This window comes from Galeopterus variegatus, unplaced genomic scaffold (genome assembly GCF_000696425.1).
Source record: "Galeopterus variegatus unplaced genomic scaffold, G_variegatus-3.0.2 Scaffold493, whole genome shotgun sequence".
NCBI classification, from domain to species: domain Eukaryota; kingdom Metazoa; phylum Chordata; class Mammalia; order Dermoptera; family Cynocephalidae; genus Galeopterus; species Galeopterus variegatus.
This window is the reverse complement of record NW_007726604.1, coordinates 316,102-342,691: the sequence shown is the minus strand read 5'-3', so window position 1 is coordinate 342,691 and position 26,590 is coordinate 316,102. Positions and strand designations below refer to the sequence as shown.

Sequence of the window (26,590 nt, the reverse complement as noted above, 5' to 3'; positions counted from 1 at the left end):
TGCTTGGGTGCCTCAATTTAATTGCAAACTGTGTACAGAACCCACCCTTCCCCCACAAATCACGAAGCAGTGAGAAGGTTGAGGCTTCACACAGACTGCACTAGCCTGGTCTTTTTTCTTCCTTCACAGGGAGGTCAGTGACAGGTGTGAGCAGGAAGGAAACCCGTTCTCCTGGTTGTTTCGCGGTCGCCCACACTATTGGTCTCACACCTGTGGCATGTTCTTGGAACCCAGCAGATCAGCATCTCATGACTTTGTTTTCATAAATCCATGTGTAGATGGCTGCAGGGGAACAGAACATACAAGAGTTGTGCCTTAACGTCTAACTCTGCCAGAATGTGATACTTCCACATCATCCTGTCGTGCCAGCTACAGAGCCTTCTGTTTGTGGGGTTTCCTTAAGGAAAGGCGATAAATATTGTAAGATGGGTATATGAAGAAGCAAGAATTCAGAGGTCCTAACAGATGGAGTTTCAACACTGTCATCGTGATGTATGTGGACTGGGAGTTCTGCTCACCTGAGTTCACCCTGGAATTCAGGTTTATCTGGGTATGTCTGATTAACCTACGGGGCATGATTAACCTACGGGGCAGGAGCCAGGACTCTAGTTGCATTTTTGCAGGAGTGAGGCTGGTGGGGAGAAGAAAAGGGAGGAGCACAGAGGACATCCTGGTGACTGTCTCAGAGATTGTTACATTGGTCTGGCCCCTCGGCCATGTGTCAAAGTCTTATGGAAAGAAAAGCATGAGGCAGAAGCTGAGGACACTGGTGTCAGGAAAGATTCTGTCAGATTGTGGGGCACGAGTAACTTGCATTAGTGCCCATGTGATAAAATATGACACATACTAGTGAGAAGGAGCTTGGACCCTCATACGGGGGGAGCATAGCAAGGCTTAGTCCCACATTGAGAACTCCAGGGGAGCGTGGCAAAGGCAGCCCAGCCAACCAGATCCTGGGACCCCCAGAAATATCTGTATGAGACTATGTGTGTGTGGGGGGGGAGGGTAGGGCTGATATTCTCCACTAGCAAGTGGAGCAAGACTCAGAGAATTAAGAGTTATTACAAAGACTGTGGTGTCCTCTGTACCTACAGGCTGGGGATGCCAGGAGAGATTTTAGTTAGGGATCAGTCTAAAAATCAGAGCCCAGCCAGGAATTTCAGAGGTGATTTTTAAAGAGTTTTATTGGGGGCTTAACTGACATGTAAAAAACTGTACTTATTTGAAGTGTACAATTTGGTGTCTTGACATATGTATACAGCCATAAAACCACAATCAAGATGATGCTTCTTTGTAATCCTTCCCTGACAGCCACTGATCTGCTTTCTGTCACTATTGATTAGTGTGTATCTTCTAGAAATTTGTATACATGGAATCAAATATCACATACTCTTATTTTTTAAATTATGGTGAAAAGCACATAAAACTCACTATCTTCACCATTTTTAGGTGTCAGTTCAGTGGTGGTGAGTGCATTCGCATTGTTGTGCAACCACCACCTCCATCCTTTTCCAGAAGCTCTTCATGTTGCAAAACTGAAACTCTGTTCCCAGTAAACGTTAACTCCCCATTCCCTGTTCTCCCAGCCCCTGGCAACCACCACGGTACTTTCTGTCTCTGTGCATTTGACTACTGTACATATCTCATGTAGGTGGAGTCTACTGTATTTGTCTTTTGGTGACAGGCTTCTTTCACTTAGCATAATATCCTTAAGGTTCATTCATGTTGTGGCATGTGTCAAAGTTTTTTCCTTTTTAAGGGTGAATATTCTACATGAAGTTATTTCAGAAGGTTTGTGAAAAAATTGAATTAACATATAATACAAATCCTTCCGTGAACTTTTTGCAGATCCCTCACTTACCACATTATGTTTATTCTTTCATCCATTGATGGACATGTGGGTTGCTTCTATCTTCTTGGCTGTTGGGAATAATGCTGCTACACACGCAGGTGTGCAAATCTCTTTGAGACCCTGCTTTCAATTCTTTTGGGTATATACCTAGAAGTGGAATTGCTGGGTCATATGGTAATTGTTTAATTTTTTGAGAAACTACCATACTGTTTTCTATAGTGTCTGTACAAGTTTACATTCCCATTAATAGTGTACAAAGCTCCTAATTTCTTCACATCCTCGCCAAGGCTTGTTATTTTGTTTTTGTTTTGATATAGCCACCCTAATGGGTGTGAGGTGGGAGACTCTTTTTTTTAATGTGCCAGTATATAGTCTATCTTGATAAATGTTCCTTATACACTTTAAAAGAATATATATTTGGTCATTATTGGGTAGATTGTTCTATAAATTTCAATTAAGTCAAATTGATTGATAGCGTTGTTTAAGCCTTCTCTATTTTATAGGCTTTCTGTCTACTTGTTTTATCAGCTACTGAGAGAAGGATGTTGAAATCTCCCACTATTATCATAGATTTGGTTTTTGTTTCATGTACTTTGAAGCTTTGGTATTAAGTGCATGAAAGTTTAGGACTGTTGCGGCCTCCTGATGAATTGATCCCCTTTTTATTATGAAATGAGCTTCTTCGTCCTTAGTGACATTCTTTACTCTGAAATCCTTTAATCTGATATGAGTGTCACCACTCCAGCTATCTTTTGATCAGTGTTTTCCATCTTTTCACTTTTAACTTTTTTGTTTCTTGTAGTAAGAATGCAATTTGGTCTTGCCTCTTAAATCCAATCTGATAATCTTCATCTCTTAGTCAGCATGTTTAGAAAATTTACATTTAAATACATTATTGATATGACTGGGTTTAAATTGGCCATCTTTTTTTTTTTTTAAAGATGACTGGTGAGGGGATCTTAACCCTTGGCTTGGTGTTCTCAGGACCATGCTCACCGAAGTGAGCCACGGGCCAGCCCTACTAAATTGGCCATCTTACTGTATATTTTTATTCATCCCATCTGTTCTTTATTCCCTTTTTTCTCTTTGTCTTCTGTTGGATTAAATATTTTTTTATGGTTTCATTTTACCTCCTTTGGTTGGCTTATTACTATGACTTCCTGTTGTAGTTAGTGGTTGCTGTATCTTTAACTTATAGCTGTGTATGTTCAGGTGATATCACAAAGTTTATGTATAGTACAAGGACTCTACAGTAGTATCCTTCTATTTCTCCCCTCCTGGTTTTTATTTTATTGTGTCATATGTTTTGTTTCTTCATATGTTATATACCCTCCCTACACTGTAATTATTTTTGTTGCAGTAGTAAATTATCTTTTAAGGATATTTAAGTAATAAAAATCTCTTCATTTTACCCAGGTAGTTACCACTTCCTGTGCTCTTCATCCCTTTGTGTAGACATATATTTCCAACTTGTATGATTTTCCTTCTGCCTGAAGGACTTCTGTGTTAGTTTTCTGGAGCTGCCATAACAAGTACCACAAACTGGTAGCTTAAAACAACAGAAATGCATTCTCTCACAGTTCTGAAGGCTAGAAGTGTGAAATCAGGGTGTCAGCGGGGCCATGATTTCTTTGACACCTTCAGCGGAAGACCTGCTTTGCCTCTTCCAGCTTCTGGTTGCTGACAATCCTTGGCTTCCTTGTCCTGTGATATCACAAGTCCAATCTCTGACTCTGCCTTCATGTGGCCACCTTCCCTCTGGGTGGGTCTGTGTGCAGATTTCACTCTTCTTATAAGGACACCAGCCATATTGGATTTAGGTTGTACCCTAATCCAGTATGACTCCATCTTAACTTGATTATATCTGCAAAGATCCTATTTCCAAATAAGGCCCAGTTGCAGGTTCCGAGTGGACATGAATTTTCAGGAGGCACTTGTCAAACCAGTCCAAGTTCAACCATGTCCTTTAATGTTTCTTGTGGTGCAGGTCTGCTTATTATGAAGTCTTTCAGCTGTTACACATCTAAAAAATACTTATTTCACCTTCGTTTTTGAAAGATATTTTCCCTAGGTGTAGAGTTCTAGGTTGACCATTTTTTTCTGTCAGTAGTTTAAAGATGCTGCTCCACTCACACTGTTTCAAGTGAGAAATCTGCTTGTCTCTTATTTTTATTTCTCTGCAATGGTTCATTTTCTGTGGCTGCTTTTACAATTTTCTCTGTCACTGGTTTTAGGGGTGGGGTCTGTGGCTCAGACTTAAGGAAATAAGGATCATCTCACATCCTCTGCTCACAGTGCTGGAGTAGACATGAGACCCAATTTGAGCCAACAAGACTGGAGAACTAATTTGCTGGGAGCTCCTAGGAGAGGAACGTGTTTCTAGGAGCTTCTTCTTATTTCTAGAATGTGGTGATCTGATAAAAATCCTGGAAAATTTATACCTGTTTGCCACCATAAGGTTAAGCTGGTCTTTGGATAAACCTGATGTCACTGGAGAGAGAAGAGAGAGAAAAAACCAAAACCAGGTTTTTGATAAGGTTGTTGAGCCTTGCAGGAGACCACATTGAAGGGGACACAGTGATGTGAAGCAGTTGGTTTGGATTCTCTATTATTTACTACTTAGTCTTAGTGGAACACCTGCTGATACAGTGCTGACAGTTTTATTACCCTGTGATCACAGATTTCTTCTAACCTCTGCCCTCCTGTTAATAGGATAACTCCAAAGGTATGTTTCTCAATACTGTAGAAAGGGAGGACATGTTTAGACAAGGACTGTGCAGCTGAAGTTTACTGAACACACTAATTCACTATTCTGTTAAGAACATGCAATTTACATAGCTTCCAGGGAGAATGCTATTACTGATTCCTTACCAGAACTGTCCTGAGTTGGTTTTGGTTTTTCACTGCTGGTATCCTTCAGCTAAATTATAAATTACTGTTCATCCTTTTCACACAGGGGTCATGTTTACCAGCTCCCAACATGCACTCTTCATAATCAATTTAATTTGTTGTGAGTTGAAAACCTGTGCAAACTGAAAATCAATAACTCTTCTTAGGTCCGTAGAAGAACAGAGATCACAAGGGAAGTTGCTACCCCCAAAACTGGAGAGACAGACAGGCTGATACAGAGAGAATCACAACTTACTGGACCAGAAGCCCAGGAGCAAAAAACACTACTGGAGGCAGTACTGGGGTAGAAAAATCTAAGCTGTAGCTGACGAATGGCTGGAGGCTCAGTGTGGACACTTCTGAGGGATAAAAACTCCAGAGGGACCCAGTCACAGGGATGGAGTTTTACCTCCAGGAGCTCAGTGAGGTAGGTCCTCACAGTGAAGATCAGAGACAAATCCCCCCATGCTTTCGGCAAGGGGTAGGGGGAAGGAACTATCTTGAAATGGTTCTTGTTAACAGTGACTGCCCTCAGGGGAAAGTGTTTTCTTAAGTAGCTGGAGTTTCACTAGAGCCTAACCAACCTAGGGGAAGGGAGAACCCACCTACAACCCTTAACTATCCATACCCTATCTACCCAAGGGGGGAACTGAGAATTACTTGCCAAGGCTACAACCCCAGCACATGGGCACTAAAGAGGTGATGTGTCACAGCACTACAGAACGCCTCCCCTCCCCCACACCTGACGTCCCCATCCATAGGGCATTTGTTTGATAACAGGGGAAGACAGCCAGAAGAACTGCAGTTCTCAGTCCCTATTTAAAGTCTTTAGGGAAATCCAAAGACAACAGGGTAGACAAAAAACAAGGACACCAGAGGGAATTCTAGCCCCTGACATGTAAAGCTACAGCAAACAGTAAAGGTAGCCTAACTCCTGGTCAGATAAATATAAAGCCTTATACCTATTTACATCCCTTCCTCTTAACCAGTACATTATGTCTGGCTTTCAACAAAAAATGGCAAGACATGCTAAAAGGCAAAAAATACAGTTTGGGGCTGGCTAGTTAGCTTAGTTGGTTAGAGCATGGTGTTGACAACCCCAAGGTCCAGGGTTTGGATTCCTGCACCAACCAGCTGCCCCACTGGAAAAAACATACACACACACAGTTTGAAGAGATGAAGCCAGCATCATAACCAGACTCAGATATGGCTAAGATGTTAGAATTGTCAGACTAGACATTTAAAATAACTATAGAAAATAATTCATTATGACAGATTGCTGTGGTGCCCTAAGTCCATTTTCCCTTCATCCACTGGTAATAAAGTCCACTAGTTTTAGCAGAACACATCCCTCCCCCTAGCCAAAGATAGCATTTGTCAGCCTCCCTTGCAGCTAAGTGTGGCTGAGCGACTATGTTCTGGACAGTGATGTAAGGGCAGAGGTAACGTGAGCAAAGTCTAGGGTGTCCCTTGAAGAGCATGGGCTCACCCTTCCCCACGTCCTCTCTTCTCACTGGTGGGTGTGTAGTCTTGGTGGTGGTAGTTAGGACTACCAGGGCGGTGGAAGCCACACATTAAGTTTGACAAGGAAAGAAAATCAAAGGAGCCCAGATGTCTGACACAGGAGAGGCCACACCGTGGCTGCATCCACATGGATGTACGTGAGTCAGAATCATCCTTCCCATTTAGGCCATGATGATTTTTGCTCTTCTTAGAGCAGTGTCCTGATGACTGCAATCACCCATACCCCCACTAACATCAGTATATACATACCCCTGCCCCAAACTCTTCTTATACAGTTATGGTAGTATAAAAATCTTTCCAGTGGAAAATGGAACGAAGAATCAATATTCAACATTACAACAGACTTTCAAGTTACTACATGTTTTCTTCTCCATAAATATTATCTGAGAAAGTTTTCAGATAAACAAGTAAATGAGTGTATAAGATAAAATGGCATCAATCCTCTTTACTAGTTTGACTACTCCCTTACTCATCTTCAGAGAACAACTGCATCATCATACAACATTCCCGAGGGCTTTCTGAAAACATGGGCGCTCTTGGAGTTGTTCCTATCAGATTACACTTTCTGACTAAGTCAGGAGTCAGAAAGGAAAAGCTGCTGAGATTTTTCAAACCCTATCCCTGTTATTTCCATTCCTTATTTTAAGGAGTGTCATGCAAATTTTATGGAATGTATACAAATTTTATGTTCTCAATACAATACTGAATTAGAGTCTTCAATAAACCTTAGTAATACGCTGATTTTAGTTTTTCAAAACAAAAATTCAGGGTCTCCTAATAACTCACTTACTAGAATACCAGTAAGTCACCACAAGAACTTCAGGAGGATCCTCCTGGCCTGCCACTGAGGGCTGAGGACCCCTCTTTGAGAATTATGAATGAGACCAGCAGTCTTCAAATATTTTGTTCTCAGGAGCTCTTTTTAGGAGGATCCTCCTGGCCTGCCACTGAGGGCTGAGGACCCCTCTTTGAGAATTATGAATGAGATCAGCAGTCTTCAAATATTTTGTTCTCAGGAGCTCTTTTTAAAAAAAAATTGAGGTGAAATTCACATAACATATAATGAACCATTATGAAGTGTACAATTCAGCGCTTTTTAGTGTAGTCACAATGTGGGCAACCACCACCTCTCTCTATGGAGTTTCAAAGCTTTATTACCCCAGAAAAACACCTTGCACCCATTAGGTAGTCACTCCCCATCCCCTGGTAACCACTAATCTGCTTTCTGTCTCAGTGGTGTTGCCTATTCTGGGTATTTCCTGTAAAGGGAATCATACAATATGTGGTCCTTTGTGTCTGGCTCCTTCACTTAGCACAGTGTTTTTGACGCTCATCTGCATTGTAGCATGGATCAATATTTCATTCCTTCCTATAACTAGTATCCATTGTATGAATATACCACACTTTACATATCTGGGTTGTTTCTACCTTTTGGTGATTATGGATAATGCTATAAAAACATTTGTGTACATATGTTTGGACATATGTTTTCATCTCTCTTGGGTGTACACCTAGGAGCAGGATTGCTGGGTCATTTAACTCTGTGTTTAACTTTATTTTTGAAGAACCATCAATCTCTGCTTTCCACAGCGGCCATACTATTATACATTCCTGTCCCCAGTGTCTGAGGGTTCCTATTTTTAAAAAATTTTTTTGCTTGAAATCATCTTGGTGGGTATGAAGTGGTATCACATTGTGGTTTTGATTTGTATTTCCAAAATGACCAGTGATGTTGATGTACTTGTTGGCCATTTGTCAGGACCTCTGTACATTATTAAAAACTATTACAACTATTCAAAACTACTGAGGATCCCAAAAGGCTTTTGTTTATGTAGATTACACCTAGCAATAGTTACCATATTTAAAAATTAAAACCAAGAAATTTTTAAAATATCATTTATTAGGGCCGAACCTGTGGCTCACTTGGGAGAGTGTGGCACTGGGAGCGCAGTGGCACTGGGAGCGCCGAGGCCGTGGGTTCAGATCCTATATAGGGATGGCCAGTGCACTCACTGGCTGAGCGCGGTGTGGGCAACACCAAGCCAAGGGTTCCGTTCCCCTTACCAGTCACAAAATATATATATATATCATTTATTAATTCTTTTATAAACAATATTAATAAACTCAGATGTTAGCAACAGTAATGACATCATCATATATCACATAGCTTCTGGAAAATTCCACCATATGCTTGTGAGAGAAGGAAAGTGAAAAAGCCAAATAACATTTTAGTATTATCACGAAAAAAATGTGATCTCATAGACCCCCCTCCCTCAAAATGAATAATGATAATTCAATTTTACTCAAGTAAGATTTTTAAAATATTTGTTTCTCTAGTCTGAGATTCTTAACTTCAGTTTACTCAAAAAACATACGAGGGGTCTTCAAAAAGTTCATGGAAAGATTCGTATTACCTTTTAATTTTATTTTTCTGTGAAATTTCTGAAGTGCCCTTGCACTTGAGTGGGGAAGGAAGAGGTATGAACAAGAGTGTGGTTTGTACTCAGTTGGTCACAGGAAAGATAGCAGACGGTTTTTTAATCTGAATCTGGACCCTGCTGAAACCTGCCCATTCTTTTCCACAACACTTACCTTCCCTTTCAGAAATGAAAACTGGCTGATAGTTTAAACTTTTCATCAATTTCCTTAATCACATGTTGTTGTTAATCTGAGTCAACTGATTTGCGAGGAGAGATCTTCCATGAGAGACTGAACGGGAGTCTGTCCTGAAATCTCAGCACATGAAGCCAGTGTTTTCAGTCCACGTTGAGGGTGGGTATGCAGAGGTCTAATGGTGGTTCTCTAAGTGTGGTCCTCGGACCAGCAGCAGCAAACCCTGGGTACTTGCTAGAAATCCAAATTCTTTAGCTCCACCCCAGACCCCACTGGCTCAGGAGCTCTGAAGTGGGCCCAGCAGTCTGTCTTTTGAAAGACCTACTCTATTAGGGGTGGGGTGGGAGAACTTAAGGGTGATCCAGTCCAGTGGATTTTTAGCTGTTTCTTCTCCCCTAGGGCTCAATTTTGAATTTTATGGGGGGGAGGTAGGTTACATTGGGTGATGTTGGTGGGGTCGCTATTAACATTGTGGCTGGCAGCCAGGAGTGCCACAAATCCTGCAATACACAGGTCAGTCCCACCTACTGAAAAAAATTTCAGACTTTCAGATGTCTTACTGGACATTCATGGAGGTGAAAACCCTATCTATACATGACCTGAATCTAAAACTTGTTTTCTGTATAAGCACAAGGTATTTCTGCTGTACGGCCAAGGCGGATCTTCCCAAGCGGCGCACTATCCAGTGTGCCACCGGGCCGGCCCTGACTTGCTGCTTTTTGATAACATTTGAGGACCACCTGTGAGCCCTTTCCCACGATGACAGTCTATCCGTATGCTCTCCCTCCCATCCCTCTTCACTTCCTTCTTTGCTTTTCTCCATAAATATTGAATGTATTGATCCCTCTCCAGTGTTTTTATCACAGTAATTGGGAAATGTACACATTAGCACATCATGTGTCTACTGGTAAATGTCAAATTAGTGCAGGCCAAATTCAGAGTATCACCTTTAGCAATCCCAAAGAAACTAACTCTTAAAAAGGCCTACTAGTGATATACAGGTAACACTTTTTAAGTATAATTCATTACCTGGGACCTAGTTTATCCTTCTGTTCCTGACATTGACTCCAATAAAAATCCTTTCAAATATTGAAGCTCTACAGTTCCAAGGACTTGGCTGCCCTGTTTTGGTGTTACCCAAAGATTATTCTGCCATAACCTCTGTTCTTTAGAAATTTAAAACTGAAGGCTCAATAGAAGGGCACTAGCTTAGAGGACTGAGCTAAGGACAAAAAGATTCCTAGTCACTAGTCCAGTTCTTAAAGGATGTTCATTAAATATTTTAAACAGGAGAATGGGCTAGTCAACCAGAGGCTGGGAAAGGGCCCACATGGGCAAGGTTCAGCTATATAAGGTAGAGAGAGAGGGAGAAAGAGAGAGAGAGATTATTTATATTAGTGCAAAGGCTTGGGATTTCTAAACTGGGAAGTTGGGATGAAATTAACATAAAGCTACTTTTCTTTTTACTACATATGGTGTGGACGAGTTCCATACCATTCCAGCTTTAATAAACACAATTACATAAAAATAGACAGAGTGTTCTGGTTGCTCCTCCCCTTTCCTTCAGAGACCCTGGAATTGTGTTTAGAAGCAGGTGAAACTCACTCTTGGGTAGTAAAGAGCTGGATTACTGATGGGGTCCTGTGATGTGATGTAAGAACTTTCCAAACCCACGGGATCACAAAAGGTGCTTCCTTGGTGAGTGTTTAGCTTCTTTGATTTTGCTTGTGCTTCATGACTGCCGTTGGCTGTCCTTGGCTTCCTGCCACTTCGGGTTTTCAGAGTGTTCTTCTACTCTTCCTCCTGTAGTGACATAACTAAGTCACAGCCACATGTGTGGTGCTGAACCAAGAAACATGTGGTCCCACCTAACCCAGTGCGGGCAGAGCACTCAACCTTAGTCCCCATGGACCTGCTAACTTTGAATTCCACCCCAGGATACTGTCACCTTCCCGCATGCTGAAACCTGACCTCAAGGCCTCTCCGTCTCTCCAGCGGCGGAGACTGGCTGCCCAATGTAAGCCTCTGCTTTGTGGTCCTCACAGCATGATAATTTAATTCATTGTGCCATGACTGGGTCTGAGAAGAGATCAGAAAACCCTCCCGTTTCCCTGCCAGCTCCAGAGCTGGACAGATGTGGAGGCTGAATACGGGGTAGGGAATGAACTACAGATGAGCCCTGCTTTGTGGCTAATCCCCAAGGGACCTATCACTGGAGATCCTCACTTTAAATTTCATGCTAGGACACAGTGACTCCACGGTCCGATCACCACACACTGCAACCTGGGGATGATCTTGACTAAGCATCTTCCTTATCCTTCCCTTCCAGTCAGTCACCAAATCCTGCTAATTTGACTTCCTTTATGTATTTCTTGTAACTTATGTCCACTGACCTAGTTCAAGCTTTTATCATCTCCCATGTGGATTTATTCCATCTTGATGTAATCAAACTGCCACCACGACTATCCACCTCAAAGCCAGCCTCTACGTTGTGGCCAGACCATTATGGCAGTGCTACCATTTGCCCCTAAGTTCTGTGGTTTCCTATCAGCTTCAGGATAAAGTCCAAGCTCCTCAGCCTGGCCCCATCTTCCAGGACAGTGTCCCTCCCCGCCCCAACGCACTTCACGCCCAGTTATGCAGAACTGCTCGGCTTCTCCCAGACACGCTCTCAGGCTATTTCACATGTTCCCAAGCTGTTTACCTTCCCTCCTGCTCCCTCTGCCGAGAAGCCATTTTCTGCCTGGCCTCAAGTATTTCAGGCAAGTCAACTCTAAAAGCCTTCTTTGAACCCCTGTGTAGAATTAAGTGCTGTTTCTCTTTGCTCCTATTACACCTCAATCTTAGGCTTTAACAAATATTTAAAGTCAGTTTTTTTTTTTTTCTTGCTCTTCTCTCCCACTAATCTATAAGCTCCTAACAGCAGGAACGTGTTTTATTCATCTTTGGGTTCCTGGCACAGTGCCCAGCATGAAATGTTCTATAAAAAATTATTTTTTTATTTATATTTTTTAAATGTTTTATTTGAATCAAAATTGATTATACATATTTTGGGGGTTCAACATTGACTTATGTTGAGCAAATCAATATTACTAGCATATATATTGTTACAAATCATAATTATGCTTTATGCCCCTTGTCCCATCTCTCCCCATCCCCGTCTCCCTTCCTCCTCCCCCCTCTAATTACCCTAGATTTCTTCTCTCCTTCTGAAAGAATAATGGTTACTCTGTTGATTTTTTGCCTAGATGATCTGTCCAATGCTGAGAGGGGTGATCAGGTCCCCCAATATTATCATAGAGCAGATGCTTCTGTCACTCTAAAATGGGCTTTGTGGAGAGAGATGTCCTCTCCTTTTCTTTATCTCTACTGGTGACTCTCCTGTGTCAATGCACTCCAGTGGCTGGCGGACCATCTGCATGGTGGTTGTGGCATCTAGCTGCTTTCGCAGCAGCCATGGTTATTATGGTGGCTGTAGTAGGCCACCCACATGGAGGTGATGTTTTTGGCATGCTCCTTTGTGCTGGCAGTGTGCCTGGTTGTGGGGAGTGTCTGGTCCCTGGATCTATACCTCGGGTCCCCAGGTAGGCCCCAAGGTGCTGGCGCACTGCCTGTTTGTGGGAGGGGGATCTGGTCCCTGGCTCCATACCTCAGGTCCCTGGCTGGGCCCCAAGCCATTGGTGCAGTTTGCCTGGTTGTTAGGGGGGTTCCGGTCCCTGGCGCCATGCCCTGGGCTCCCAGGCAGGGCCAAGATGTTGGTGGTGTGCCTAGTTGTGTGTGGGGGGGGTCCGGTCCATTTCTCCATGCCTTGGGTCCCCGGGCAGGCCCCAAGGCGCTGGTACAGAGTGCCTGGTTGGGGGAGGGGGGTCCGGTCCCTGGCTCCAGCCTTATGTCCTCTGGCCGGCCCCAAGGCGCTGATGCTGTGCCTGGGCTGGAACTAATTTTTTGTCCTTTGCTTACTTCTACAACAGGGGAACTTCCTGTGGGAACCAGTACTTCAGCTGTGTGGTTGAGCTAAATTGCTCCTTTGCTGCTGTTTCTCTAGGGAAGGCTTTTTGTGAAGCTCAGGGTTTAATGGATGACCTTATAGATACTTCTGGCTTTCCAGGGACCCAGTGCACCTGGGTTGTACAGAAACTCTGATCTGGGCCTAAGTTTTACCATCAAACTGCACCCCATGCAATTCTGCATTCCTGACCAGTCTCCTCTGAGTGGTCCTGTGCTGATTGGGGGGCAGATCAGCTGTCTTTGCTGTGTCCCACTGTTCTCCCAGTGGGCCTGTCTCCCCCACCACCTGTGCTCTGAACACTTCCCATGAGGCAGGCCCTGCACCGGTCCCTTGCAATGACTCACCGGCCTCTGAATGGCTCCCCTTCTTCAGCTGTTCTGGTTCCTCAGTCCTGCGTGGGTCCACGGGAACACTATTAGTGGTCTTGCTGTCCTGGGGGCCACCAAGGCCCTCTTCTTCCCTGCTGCCTCTGAGCAACTCCATCTGAAGGGCACAGCTGTGGCTTCTGCTGGCTCCTGCTCCATGCACACAGCAGCTCGAGCTTTAAAGTCGCCATGGCCTGAAACACTCAGCAGTTTTTTCTTTCTCTCATTGTGGTCTCTTCTACCTTCATGAACTCTGTAGGTCTCTCCTCCTCTTCCCCTGAGCTCCAGCGGCCCCAGCTTGGCTGATGTTACATTTTTATAGTTGTAAATTGGTTGATTTGTGGGAGAGAGTGATGCTGGGGACTGTCTATTCTGCTATCTTGACCAAAAGTCCTAAAAAAATTTTTTTAACTATGTGGAGGACAATAGCTACAAAATGGGAATAATAATAGCAACTAACTATGCTCTGTCCTATAGAACTTTCTGAAATAATGGAAATCTTTTGTACCTGTGTTGTCCAATAATGTAGCCACACGTGGCTAGAGAACACTCGAAGTGTGGCTAGTGCAACCCAGGAACTGAATTTTTAATTGTATTTAATTTACTTAGTTCAAACTTAAATATCCACAGGTGGCTGGTGGCTATTGTATTGAGTAATATGGTCTTAGACTTTTCCAGGTCCTTACTTAGCTCACAGAAGCATCTGGTTACTTCCTACTTTCTCAAGCAGTGGTGTGCTGGTAACATTTAACAATCTATTTCCATGGTGTAAATACTCCTGCCATGCCCACTTTCCTACTACCAGTGTGATACCACTGAACACAGAGTTGGGGACAGATGTGCAGTAGCAACCATTGTAGAGCATTTCCACAATACAGGTACAATAATGTAAATAACCCTGACAACAAAGACAATAGTAGAATATAATAAAATAATTAGGAAGGGATTAGCTTTGAGCATTTATTGCCTTTGTTTTTAATATAATTTATTGAATTGTATACATTAATTTTTAATAATGGCTGCGCTTAACCAGTTTGCAAAATTCCTAAAAATTTAACTATTGGCTCTTACAAGCCAGTGTGAGCCTCCTGTAGCACATCAGTGGTTCTTAGCAACTGCTCAGAAAAAAAAAAGAAAAAAAACAAAACTCTCTTTGGCTACGATACAGTGATCCTTCTTTCCACTAATTCAAATGTAGGATTTCTGCTGCCACAAGAGGGCACTATCCGATGAAATTAGATTCTAGAAGGCAGGATTTTGGATAAGCAATCTGACAAGAGGGGTCATTTCTAGATTTATGTTTGATTCTCCCCAAAGATTGTGATTCTGGGAGACCTTGTGGGAACTCATATGGTTTCCTGCAGTTCTTTGTTTCACAACTTAAACACCATTACTACTCCCAAGTAGCCTTGTCCCTATGTCTGAAGGCTTCAAGCTACCAAATGAAAAGATCCTTGATGGGTCTTAAGCCTTGCCAGGTATTCAGCCTGAGAAAGGAGAGGCTCTAACAAGCATCGAGTACCTACAAAATGTCAGGCACTTTATATACTTCATCTCATTTAATCCTAAAGACACCTTAGGAATCAGCTAACACAGAGAAATTGACAGACTGCCAGGTATGAATAATTCCTAATAAAATAACCTGGAGGGCATATCATTTGCATTGCAATAACCTGTACTTTTTAATTCATGTGAGGAAAATTAGGAGTATATATTTTGGGCCTGATGAGCAACATAAGAAAAGAAGAAATCTGATTTTTATCTCTCCAGCTGGGCGGATTATAGGATCTAAGAATTTTGGTTTTGGGGGAGTGGCTCTGTGTCTTCTCAGACCCGAGAAGTCTTATTGTGGACTTTACATCAGGGTTGATCGGAGTGTACTCTGGCAGGGGTGGGGGATGTCCTGGATAGTGGAGATGTAGTGGGTCTCTATAGTCTGCTCCCTAAGGAGAGAGAGAAACTGGCTTTTCTCAACAAAATTTGCCTTTTTGTGAAATAGTTTCACACAATGACTCTTAATACTGTTAGCCTAGTGCAGTGGTTCTCAAAGTTTGGTTCCTGGAACAGCAGGGTCAGTATCACCTGGGAATTTGTTAGAAATGCACATTTTCAAAACCAAGACTATTGACTCAGAAACTCTGGGGGGTGGGCCCAGCACTCTGCGCTTTAACGACCCCTCCTGGTGATTCTGATGCACACTCAAGTTTGAGACCTGCTGGCCTAGAGCAGGGTTGTCAAACCCAGGTGCATATTAGGTGCATCTGAGGAGCCTTAAGAGAGCACTAATGTCCCAGACACAAAAGGCCACATGTATGATTCCAATTATATGGAATGTCCAGAACAGGCAAACTATAGAGATAGAAAATGAGTAGAGATTGCCAGGGGAGGGAGGAAACAGAGAATTGGGAAGTATAAGGTTTCTTTCTGGGACGATGGAAATGTTCTGGAATTAGATAGTGGTGATGGTTGCACAACATTGTGAACATCCTAAATATCATTTGCTATGGTTTGAATGTGTCCCCCAAAGTTCATGCTAGAAGCTGAACCCCCAATGCAACAGTGTTGAGAGGTGGGGCTTTCAAGAGATGAGGAGTCTGCCCTCTTGAATGGATTAATGTTATGGGAATGGCTTCATTATCGCCCCCTCTTGCCCTTCTACCTTCTGCTACGGGGAGGCCCTTGCCAGATGCAGGGTCCCTCGGTCTTGGACTTTCCAGCCTACAGAATTGTAAGAAATAAATCTTTGTTCTTTATAAATTACCCAGTTTCAGGTATTTTGTTATACCCACACAAAATGGACTAAGATATCACTGAATTGTACACTGTATGATGGCTAAATGATGAATTTTCTCTTAATTTTTTTAAAAAAGTATTGCTGTCTGGAGCCCACCCCCAGAGATTCTGGTTGAGGGCCCAAGCACTGTTTTGTTTTAATAAAAATCCCTCCTGATTGTACTAATATGCACCCAGGGTTGAGAACCTAACTTAATGTCAATAAGGCCACACATGGGTTCCATTCCTAGCCGAGGGGATGCTAGTGTGAGTGTCTGCAGAAGGTGGGCTGAGGAGCACTGGATAGGAAGAGCTCAGTGTAGACACTACCCCGGTTTCCTTCTAGGAAGGTGATGGGTAGGAAGATCTTGGGCTCTAGATTCAGGCTGCAGTTTTGGTCTTTGCTATGTAATCATGTTTAAGCTGTTTAATTTCTCTAGGCTGTAGCTCTTCTCCTAAGGTCTCTGAGAAGATAAATGCACACAAGATAAGCAGGGAGCCTGGCCTAAAGCAGGCACTCAGCAAATGTTAGCTTCCTCTGCTTTCCCATTTCCCTGTTGCTCTCATGCTCTCTGATTGACTCCAGGAAGGTGTGGATAGGCGTCTCCCTGTGCCATTGGGTCTTTCCCACTCCGTTCTTTGACAAAATGCTTCCTTGATCATTTTGGATTCACCATCTCCGCTGCCAGGTGAGCCCACTCAGGAGGATACTGATCAGCAGGAAAACACAGCCGGCCACTGTCAACAGAGAGGTAGTTCAGCAACAGAGCGCTGGGCTTGGCGCTGGGGCAGCAGGATCCAGGTGCACACAGCAGACTGAGAAGGTCCCAGCTGAGCAGGGCAGGGTGGTAGCTCTGCTCTCCCTCCTCAGAACACAGCTCCCTCCCCCGTAGCTCCCTCCCCTACAAGACTCCTTAGGAGTCTCACAGAGCCAGGGTGAGTGCCCAGTGAGTGTGGAAGGATCACACTTGTATAAGGAAGGGGGGACAGTGCCTGTCCTTAGGCAGTGCTGTACATTGGGGAGCAGGGGACAGACTGACAGACACACACTTCAGAAAGGTTCTGAGCCTAGGCTTCATTTAAGGAGACCATGCATGAGGCCTGCATCTGGTGGAAGGAATGTTGAAATATGAAAACAAATGATAAACACATTAACATTTCCTGAAAGTGTTCATATTTTCCAAATGCTGCTTTGCAGAGGCTCTGGAGTCAGCTGTTTACATATTTGTTCAGGCAGATGTAGCCTCAAAGCCGCCCAAAGAGGAAACCACTGTCGTGCCTCTGGAATGTGTCTTCTCTCTGCCTGGTTATATGCCCCCCTCCCTCGCTCACCCCAGGCATAGGGTGTCATTATCCTTTAAGATCAGCTCAGGAGGAACTGGCTGGGGCCAGTTTGAGACTTTGCTCACAACATACCATCACTGATTCATGGGATTTTGGATCATGCTAGTATCTGGGTTAGTCTTTTACTTTCATCGTATAACTTCGTATAATGTATATTAACATTATATAGCGCAAGAAGGGGGTCATTTAAACCAACCAATCAACCAAACTGTCCACATCTCTGTCTAGCGTACATTTTGTCCACAAAGAAAGTGACCCACCCACCTGCTACCTGGTACTCCGCTGTAAATATGAACGTCTCCATGGTTGTAGCTGCTTCTGTATGTTTCTGAAAATCTGTGGGACAGAGAAGGGGGAAAGCGCCCTGTTTACACTCATTATAGGACGGCACAGGCTGGAGAGAGTCAGGGCTTCTCGGTGGCTAAGATGCTGGAGCAGGGCTGGCGGTTCACCCTCTGCCTGGAGACCTCCTCCTCAGGCCTGGGTTTCCTCTTCCTGACACTGGCTTTGGGGCCACGGCCCTGGTCAGGAGGAGGGGTGAGGCTGCCAGGTGGGCTTCTCCTTCCCGCCTGTGCACCTGCCAAGAGTCTGGTTCAGGCACCGTCTGCCCTCTCCCAATCAGGCTCTCATCTGCCTTTAGCAAGCCGTCCCTTACCTGCTGTCGTGAAGGGGCAGGACTTCTTGCTCTCAGGATTAGCATTTGTGATTGCCTGAGGTTCTTCTTCACCTGGAGGAGAGAGTCGGGGATGCCTGTGGAGCCAAGGATGGCAAGAGGGGGCCTCACTCCCACCCCCCCTTGCCCTCCTAGCTGGCTTCAGATGCACCTGCTAAGGCACAAATCCTGGTTGTGGTCACATCTCTGTGGGTGCTCTGGGGTTGCTGGGAAGTGGCTAAGTGGCCTCATGGGAGAGGAATTCTAACCCTGATCCTGGCTGTTCATGAAACTCTCAGTGACTCTTCCTCCCTAGGCTTCAATCTGCCACTTGGAAATGGTCACAGTAGTAGAACCATTGAATGAATAGAAATGCCCAGAGGTAGCTTTTTCTCTGTGACAGGTTCCCAATTACTCCTGCTTGTGGTCAGTCACCCCGGGCCTGCCCTGCCTCTCCAGTCCCTTACACAGGAAGTGACTTGCAGCTCTCGGGGGTGGGCCATGGGGAAGAAAGATGTCCCAGAGCAGCCAGGAGGAAGGTGGGGACACGAGAAATGGTGTTGAGCATGGCAACCAGTAACACCTGTGGTTGAAGGAAGTGAGTTCTGGTCATAGAAATATTAATACAATTTCAGAACAAGGATAGCCGAAGACCTCCACAGCGGTGGGCTGCGGCATGCACGAGGTGTGCACGGGCTTGAGTCAGCCCATTTCTGCACATTCAAGCTCTCACCAAAGCTCAGGCAGGGAACAGCTCCAGGGGAAGCCACTGGCTAACAAGGGGGCACTGACAGAATAAGAGATTTACACTGTATACCAGTAAATGCAAGGAAGGCATGGGTGGAGGCTGGACTATCCCCTGAACTTGGGGAAGTCCTAGTGGCTTAGAGGAGGTAGTGGAATCTCAGGGTCAGGTGGAAAATGCTGATCTCAGCATTGCCACCATGAAGCAGCATCTGGGGTGCTTTGGAACACTCGAAAGATCTTCCCCACTTGTCCATCTCTGATTGTTGATCCCCACTCAGGGCACAGGGGTACCTTAGGTGAAGGGGACCTTAGTGTTCATCTGGTCTATTTTTTTAGAATGAGAATAGGTCACATAACAGGTGAGGTCAGAAATTCCACCCCAATTGGCCCCAATGGAGCAAACCAATGTAGTGGATGCCAGAAGGGAGCCACCCACCTGGAAACCCACTGTGCTCAGTGTTGCTTGTACACGTGAGCTGGGGCAGGATCCACACCTTTCCACAGGTCATTTTGCAGACGCTAGTAGCAGGACCTCCCTGGAGGGCCCTGTATCCTTGTAGTGAACTGTCTGCCCCACTAAGAAGTGATAAATTCTCTCTGCAGCTTCATTTTCCCACGGCAAAGACTCCCTGCAGTGACCTGAAAGAGGAAGAGAGAACTCTGAAGGCCAGTTGGGGAAAGCACTGTGAGTAGACCAGGCCGGATCCTGCTGGAGATAGGACCTTGGTTCCTATTCTTTCGTTCACTCATCCATTCATTCACTCTTTTCTTCCACCAAGATGTACTGAGAACATCTATGTGTTGGGAACTTTGCCAGGCATTATAGGAAGGCATGAAGACCCAGTCACTCCCGGAGGAGTGGACAGTCAACTGGGTAAGAAACACACTTGGAGACAGAAGGGGGTGAGAATTCTGGTGGAGAAGCAGACTCTTGCTGGGGGGACACAGAGGAATGAGTAATTCATTCCGATTGTTGCTACCCCAGAGGAGGCACCTGAACGTGCTCTTCAAAGACAGTGAGAGTTTTGATACAGGGTGGAGAGCAGGAAGGGAGGAGGGCAGGCTCAAGTCAGTATGGGCCAACAAAGCATGAAGACCACCTTGGGTTTCCACTGGATACGGGAGGAAGCATTCTTGGGTGGCAGCTGGTGGCTGTCTTGGGACCATGGCGGAAGACTTAGGGACAAAGCCAAAGCCCAGTGGAGGGAAGAGCTGAGGGAATCTCAGATCAAGCCATGCCTGAAGCTTGACCTGCAGGAGTCCTGTCAAGACCTCTAAAAATTCCCCATGCCCAGTAACTTTTCATTTATCCTACTGCAAACCAGGCTTGACTGACCTTTGACTTCAGAGTCATGGCCTGCTCTGATATAATCTCAGAGTTCCCCGCCTACTTTCCCCAATCAGGACAAATGGAACTATGGGTACTTCTAACCCCAGACTGTGAAACTACACAGATGCCCTGACCTTCCGGACTCTCCACAACCCCGAGTACCCAATATAACCTTGGCAAGCAGCCTACATAAGCCCTCTGCCCCAGCAGGGAGCTCAGTGGCCCTGTCCCGAGCTGCCTGCTTTCGTGTAGCACCTTGCAAATCATGGCTGAACTTATGTCTTAGTCTCAGAATAAAATGCTGTATTACAGCTGATAAAGTTCATAATTGTCTGAACCTGTTTGAGTCAGTTTTCTTTCTTTCAAATGAAAACATCCCAAATAAGACAATCTGCGAAACAGCCTCAGCCAGAACTGGCTGATTATCTCTTGGGTAAAGACAACAAACATTGACCTCTGAAACAGTACAATAATCAAGAAGGGTAATTTGGGGAAAGCAGAGCAAACCCAACAATGAAATGTGTTTGGAAACCATATTCCAGGACAAAACTGGAGGAGGAAAGGGATAAAAACATCCCTTTGTTTTTAATTTGCAACAATGGCTATGGATTACCTTTTTTTTTTTTTTAACTTAAATAATGGAAGCTGCAAATAAATTTAAACTAGTTTAAAACAAGTTATCAGTAGAAAGATCCCTCATCTAACCTAGGAGACCTGAGGTCTCATTCCAGCTCTATCATGTGAGCTTAGCCAAGTCTTTTAAGTTCTCTTCATCTCAGTTTCTTAAGTAAATTGAAGTAACACTTCCTGCTCCCTCACTCAGTGGATTGTGAGTCTCAAATGAGATGATCTGTGATATGATAAAGCTTCTCTTCATCTCAGTTTCTTAAGTAAATTGAAGTAACACTTCCTGCTCCCTCACTCAGTGGGTTGTGAGTATCAAATGAGATGATCTGTGATATGATAAAGTTCTTTGTAAGGTTATAAAATTAGCACAGGACTATGGGGTCTCAGAAGGTCAACCAGTTCCCAGAGAGCTCGGTTTTTCTTACCAGGCCCTATTTCTTCTTGACATTATGACTTATGCATTATTCACTTGGGAAATCTGTAGGCAGATGAGGCGTAGTCACGGAGCTCACTCATGCACAGCCATTGGCTGCGAGAGGCTTTTAAGTGCCACAAGTACAGCACCGCACGCTTTACAACCTTGTCCTGTGAGAAACACCTTGATGTAAATTGTTTTGCTCACAGATTATTTTCTTACAGAGTATTTCCTTGATGACAGGGACAGTTGTCCCACTCATGTATCTATCTTCTGTCGGCAGTGCCTGACACATGGTTAGTCCCAACATATGCTACTGAGTTGAGTTGAGTTCTATTCAGCCAGCTCCCAAACCAGGGAGGATGCCCAGAGCCCAGGCTGGCTGCTGCAAACAGCCCATAGACACCATGCAATAGATCTTGTCTCCATGATGTCCTGAAGCAGGGAATGAGATGCACATGCCTATGGATAGTGAGCCAGACTTTCCTCCTTTGGGGAACACGTCACATACATGCAGCAGAAAGGTCAGCTCCTAGGACCCTCCTAGGTCCTAGAGGACAGTTGTTCAGGTTCACCTCTTACCTGGGAAGTTCACTTGGTCGACGGGCTGCATTTGACTTTGCATTTCTGTGGTTTTTCTTTCTCTCTATTCTTCAGGTTGAGGTGTAGCTTGTTTTCCCATGTTCCTAAGGGCTAGAGAATATGGGTGAAATGAAGCAAATCACAAATGCTTGGAATAGAAAACACTGTCCAGGTATTCATTTGCTCCATAATAGCATCTCTCTAGTGCCTGTGACATGCCTGGCAACATCTGGGTGCTGGGACTACACAGATGAGCCACACACAAGCCCTCCCATGGGTGTGGCCTGCCCACACTGGGCCCAGCAGTGGCCTCTCGGTGCAGGTGCACAATGCCGATGCCTACAACTTGATTCTAAAAGAGAGTAAAAACTTTCTGGTGGCATTCTTTTGAGTGTGTGTGTCTCACCAAATGGAACTTCACTCTTGCTGTCAATTCTCCCAACATTGTGCTTGTGTATAACGACAATTAGGAGTGTTTTGACTCCAAAACCCACTCCCCTAAAGGAATTCAGAACTCTGAAAGTTAGGGCCATGCTATCTTACAGCAATGATAAGAAAACTTCTTAACACCCCGTCTGTTGTGAAGAGTGTGGCAAAGGAGTTGGGTATGGACGCCTCTGGAGGTTGGAACCAGAATTCCAGCTTAGGATAGGAGAGCGGAATTGCTGCGGAAAAAGTCTCTGAGGTGCTTTCACAGAGCAGTGACCTTCAAACCTTGCTGTCCACACATGGCTGGGGTGGGGCAGATGACAGAGACTCACTGACCAACACTGTCTCCAGGGTAAAGAAATAAAAAGATGAATGCTCTTCCCACATTCTAATATCACAGAGTGGATAAGTGACACACTAGGGAAATGGGCCTGTGTGAGAGAGCTTTCAGGACTAAAAGAGGAAAGTTCAACAGCAAAATCATGGTATCAGATCAACCCAGGCTTAGAGGGCATCAAGCAGAATACATATTAAGAAAAGCATCATAGCCAAACTGTTAAAAATCAAACATAATGACAAAATCTTAAAAGTGGCCAGAGAAAAATGACATATACATACAGAGGAACAATGATGAATAATGACTGACTTCTCAACAGAAACAATGGAATCCAGAAAATAATGGTATAACATATTCAAAGTTTTCTTTTCTTTTTCTTTATAAAGCTTATCGGCCTAGAATTCTATCTAGAGACAATATCTTTCAAAAATGAGGGTGAAATTAGTATATTTTCATATAAAGGAACACTTAGATAATTTGTCAGTAGCACACCTGCATTATAAAAAAAAAATGCTAGAGGTAAAATTTAAAGTTACAGGGAAATTAATTTGGCAGCTAGAAACATAGATATACAGGAAATAATGAACAGCAGTGGTATTTTAGGTAAACAAAAAGATCATCTTTTAAAAAAATTTCTTTGAAAGACAACTGATTAAAATACAAATAATAATATTGTATGGTGGTTTTCATTGCACATGTACATGTAAAGTACATAACAACTATAGTATGAAATCTGGGGTCAATGAAATACTAAGTCATTGCACATGTACATGTAAAGTACATAACAACTATAGTATGAAATCTGGGGTCAATGAAATTTCACTGTTTTAGGTTTTTGTATCATACATAAAATGGTACAATACTAAGTACCATTACTACTTGTGGAGTATACTGTAAAGCAAATGTACTTCACAGGGCCTGGTTTTCCAAAGCCTTGCTTTTTCAAATATTGACCTTACAAAAAACAGGAAATTTTCCCTAGGCTATTGAATCTCTGTTGTAAGATAAAGAGTTGTAACACAGCAAGGCTGCTGGTTTAAAGACAGACAAGTTATTGATTGATATGTAAAGATACTGGGAAATTGCTGTAAGAAGAGAATGTTTGCTAAGATCAAGCTTTTGTTGGTGGATCACTTAATTGCCTAATAGAATATCATCTGACTTGTTTTTAACTGAATGTTACCAGCTTCTATTGTTAAACTTCTTAAAACTTTAAGCCCATCTATGTCTCTTCCTGCCTTTTGGAATGTCATCTGGCTTGTTTCACTGAAAGTTACCAGCTTGTATTGTTAAACTATAACCCTGCCTATGTCTCTTGCTGTAACTTCCTGGGCTGGAGAATAAATACAGCAAGGGAACCCCAATTCGTGGTTAATTTCCCAAATGAAAGAAATGCCTCTCTCTTGAGGGTTTGGGGAAATTAACCACTTTGGGGCTTCTCACTGCTCAGAAGAGATGGGCTTTGAGTAGTCCTTTGCAGCTCCATCACCCTGGGGAAGAGGCGTGACAAATCCGTGGGGGGCAAAGCAACAAATACTAAGTAGATTGTGATAAGTTCAGAATGCATACTGAATAGCTTAAAGAAACCACCAAATAATAATACAAAAAGTGTAGCTAAAAAGGCATAGAGGAAATAAAACAAAGGTTAAAAGTTTTTTGGTTAGCCAAAATAAAGAGAGAAAAGGAGCAACAGAGTAATAAAAATGCAAATGAGACAATGAGGAAACAGATAAGAAGGTAGACTGGAAGCCAACTATATGAGTAATTACATTAAATATAAGTGGACAAAAAAACCCCATAAATTAAAAGACTAAAAAAACAGCAGGGTCCAAATATATGCTGCCTACAAGAAAAACCACTTCAAATACAAAGGCAATGATAGGTTGAGAGTAAAAGGATGGACAGAGATGTAGCATGTAAAGATAAGCATAAAAAAACTGGCGTGACTATATTAATATCAGAAAGAGTATTTCAAGACAAGAAACATTATTCACAGATGACAGCAGCCCTCGGAGAAGGCTAGCCCAGCACGGGAAGGGATGCCGGCTCTCCTCTCCCTGCCAGCGCCGGGCACCCCGCCGTCTCCATCCCCCCACCCACCCCGCTGGCCTCCGCCGCCCCTCCCCTCCCCACTCGGGCCTCGGAGGACCCTCCCCAGGCTCCCCGCGCCGCCCTCTCAGCCCGACGCTACCTCCCCTGCCTCGGTCTGGAGTCACAGCCCCTCACCCGGGCCCTACCTGGTCCACCCCGCCGCTCCTAACCTGGGCCCCGCCGCCGCTCCTGCCCTCGGCCCCGCTCCTACCGTCGGCCGCTCCTGCCCTCGCAGCCTCCTCAGTCCGCCGCTACCTCCCCTGCCTCGGTCGGGAGTCACAGCCCCTCACCTGGGCCCTACCTGGTCCGCCACGCCGCTCCCCGGGCAGCCTCCTCAGTGCACCGCAGCTGCGCCGATCTATGCTCTTGTCCCCACTCCGTGGATCTGAGGAGCGTCTGGGGTGCCCACTAACGCCCCGACAACAGCAGACAACAGCCTACAACGGTAACATCCGGGCTCCCGCCTGCCGCAAAGGGGAAGGGCTCTGAGGGAGGAGCGCGGACGCCAGAGTGGGCGGGGCTGAGGGAGGAGTGCCGACCCCAGAGTGGGCGGGGCTGAGGGAGGAGAGCCGACCCCAGAGTGGGCGGGGCCGGGCGGTGTGAGAGTGTGAGAAGGTGACAGTTGTGCCTCCATCACAGGCTCCTCATGAGAGTGACATGAGGTTGTCCAGCTAAGTGCCCAAGCGACGGAAAGCTGACCATCGCTGTAGCCTCCGTCCCCGCGGTCAGGCCACGTGCCGTCGGCTCACAGGGAGTTAAGTCTCAGCGTCCGTGAGACTTAACTCCCTGTGAGCCGACGGCACGTGGCAGGAGCGGATTCCTGCTTAAAACTCACTATGAAGAGAGGCGGCGGGGGACGCAGGCCAGCATGGGAACCCAGAAAGCCTCTGTCTCCCCTCCCTCACTCCCTTTCTTATCTTATTCCTGCTTCTCTTTCCCGTTTGCGTCTTCGGGAACCGCACTCACTTCCTCCATGAGCGCAGGACACGTAAGGGCCCCAGGGAGTCCGCGGTCCCTCCAAGTCCCATTGCCCCTTCCGCGTGCCCACCGACTTCACTTTCCGCACACATGCTGCTGGTTTAAAGACATACGACAGCTACTGTGTGATGACGACTTGATAAATGAGTTAGGGTGAACACCAGAAATAATGTTTTGATTCAAAAAACCTCTAATCAATAAGGCTGATGAAAGTTTTCAGAAAAGTCAGGTTCCCCCAAATATTGATTTCCTTAAATGTAAACACGAACTTTTTTTTTTTTCCTTTTTGTCTTTTTTCGTGACCGGTAACGGGATCGCAACCCTCGGTGTCGCGCCCACACTGGGCTCAACCAGTGAGCAGACCGGTCTCTATATGGGATCCGAACCCTCGGCGGGAGCGCTGCCACACTCCCAAGCGCTGCACTCTACCGAGTGCGCCACCGGGCCAGCCCAAACATGAACTTTTATAAAAGTTACCTCCATGTGTTCAAACCCACTTCCTAGGGGTATGGAGTGGAGCACAAAACACACATGCACACATGCATATGCACAGGCACACACACACACATAACCTGCATGCACACGTGCACATGCATGATTACACATGCACACCTGCATGCACACGTGCACACCTGCATGAACATGTGCACACACGATTGCACACACCATACAATGCACACCTGCATGAACATGTGCACACACGATTGCACACACCATACAATGCACACCTGCATGCACACGTGTGTACACTACACAACCACACATGTGCACACATGATTGCACACACCACACATTGCACACCCTCATGCACATGTACACACTCATGATCGCACATGCCATGCACATCTGCATGCACACGTGCACAACATGATTGTACATGCACATGTGTGCAGATGCATGCACACACATACACAGGATGCACTCTTTTCTTTGGTATCTTGCATGTAGCTATGAAGATCAAAAAGATACTGAAGGGTATATGTGTTCATTTGTACCTGAGGTCACTTAAGGCATGAAAACTTTACACCCAGTAT

At 44.8% G+C, this 26,590-nt stretch overlaps 1 protein-coding gene across 4 annotated transcripts; it reads right to left on the bottom strand.

Annotated features, from left to right (window-relative positions):
• IL2RA (interleukin 2 receptor, alpha) lies at window positions 1-25,024 on the bottom strand. 4 transcript variants are annotated; one of them, XR_550258.1, is made up of 7 exons: window positions 24,880-25,024; window positions 21,722-21,832; window positions 19,204-19,406; window positions 18,024-18,095; window positions 17,633-17,704; window positions 10,484-10,681; window positions 1-282 (listed from the first exon to the last, which is right to left on the bottom strand). XR_550258.1 is itself a non-coding variant. In XM_008569411.1 (6 exons), the coding sequence occupies exons 3-6, from the start codon at window positions 19,274-19,276 to the stop codon at window positions 239-241; spliced, it is 261 nt and encodes an 86-aa protein (XP_008567633.1). In that variant the 5' UTR covers window positions 19,277-19,406; window positions 21,722-21,832; window positions 24,880-25,024; the 3' UTR covers window positions 1-238. The 4 variants fall into 4 exon arrangements, 3 of the variants coding, with proteins under 3 accessions (XP_008567633.1, XP_008567630.1, XP_008567632.1); XM_008569411.1 differs by lacking the exon at window positions 10,484-10,681; XM_008569408.1 differs by lacking the exon at window positions 1-282 and having other exon boundaries at window positions 10,334-10,681.
• Between the last annotated feature and the right edge of the window lie 1,566 nt (window positions 25,025-26,590).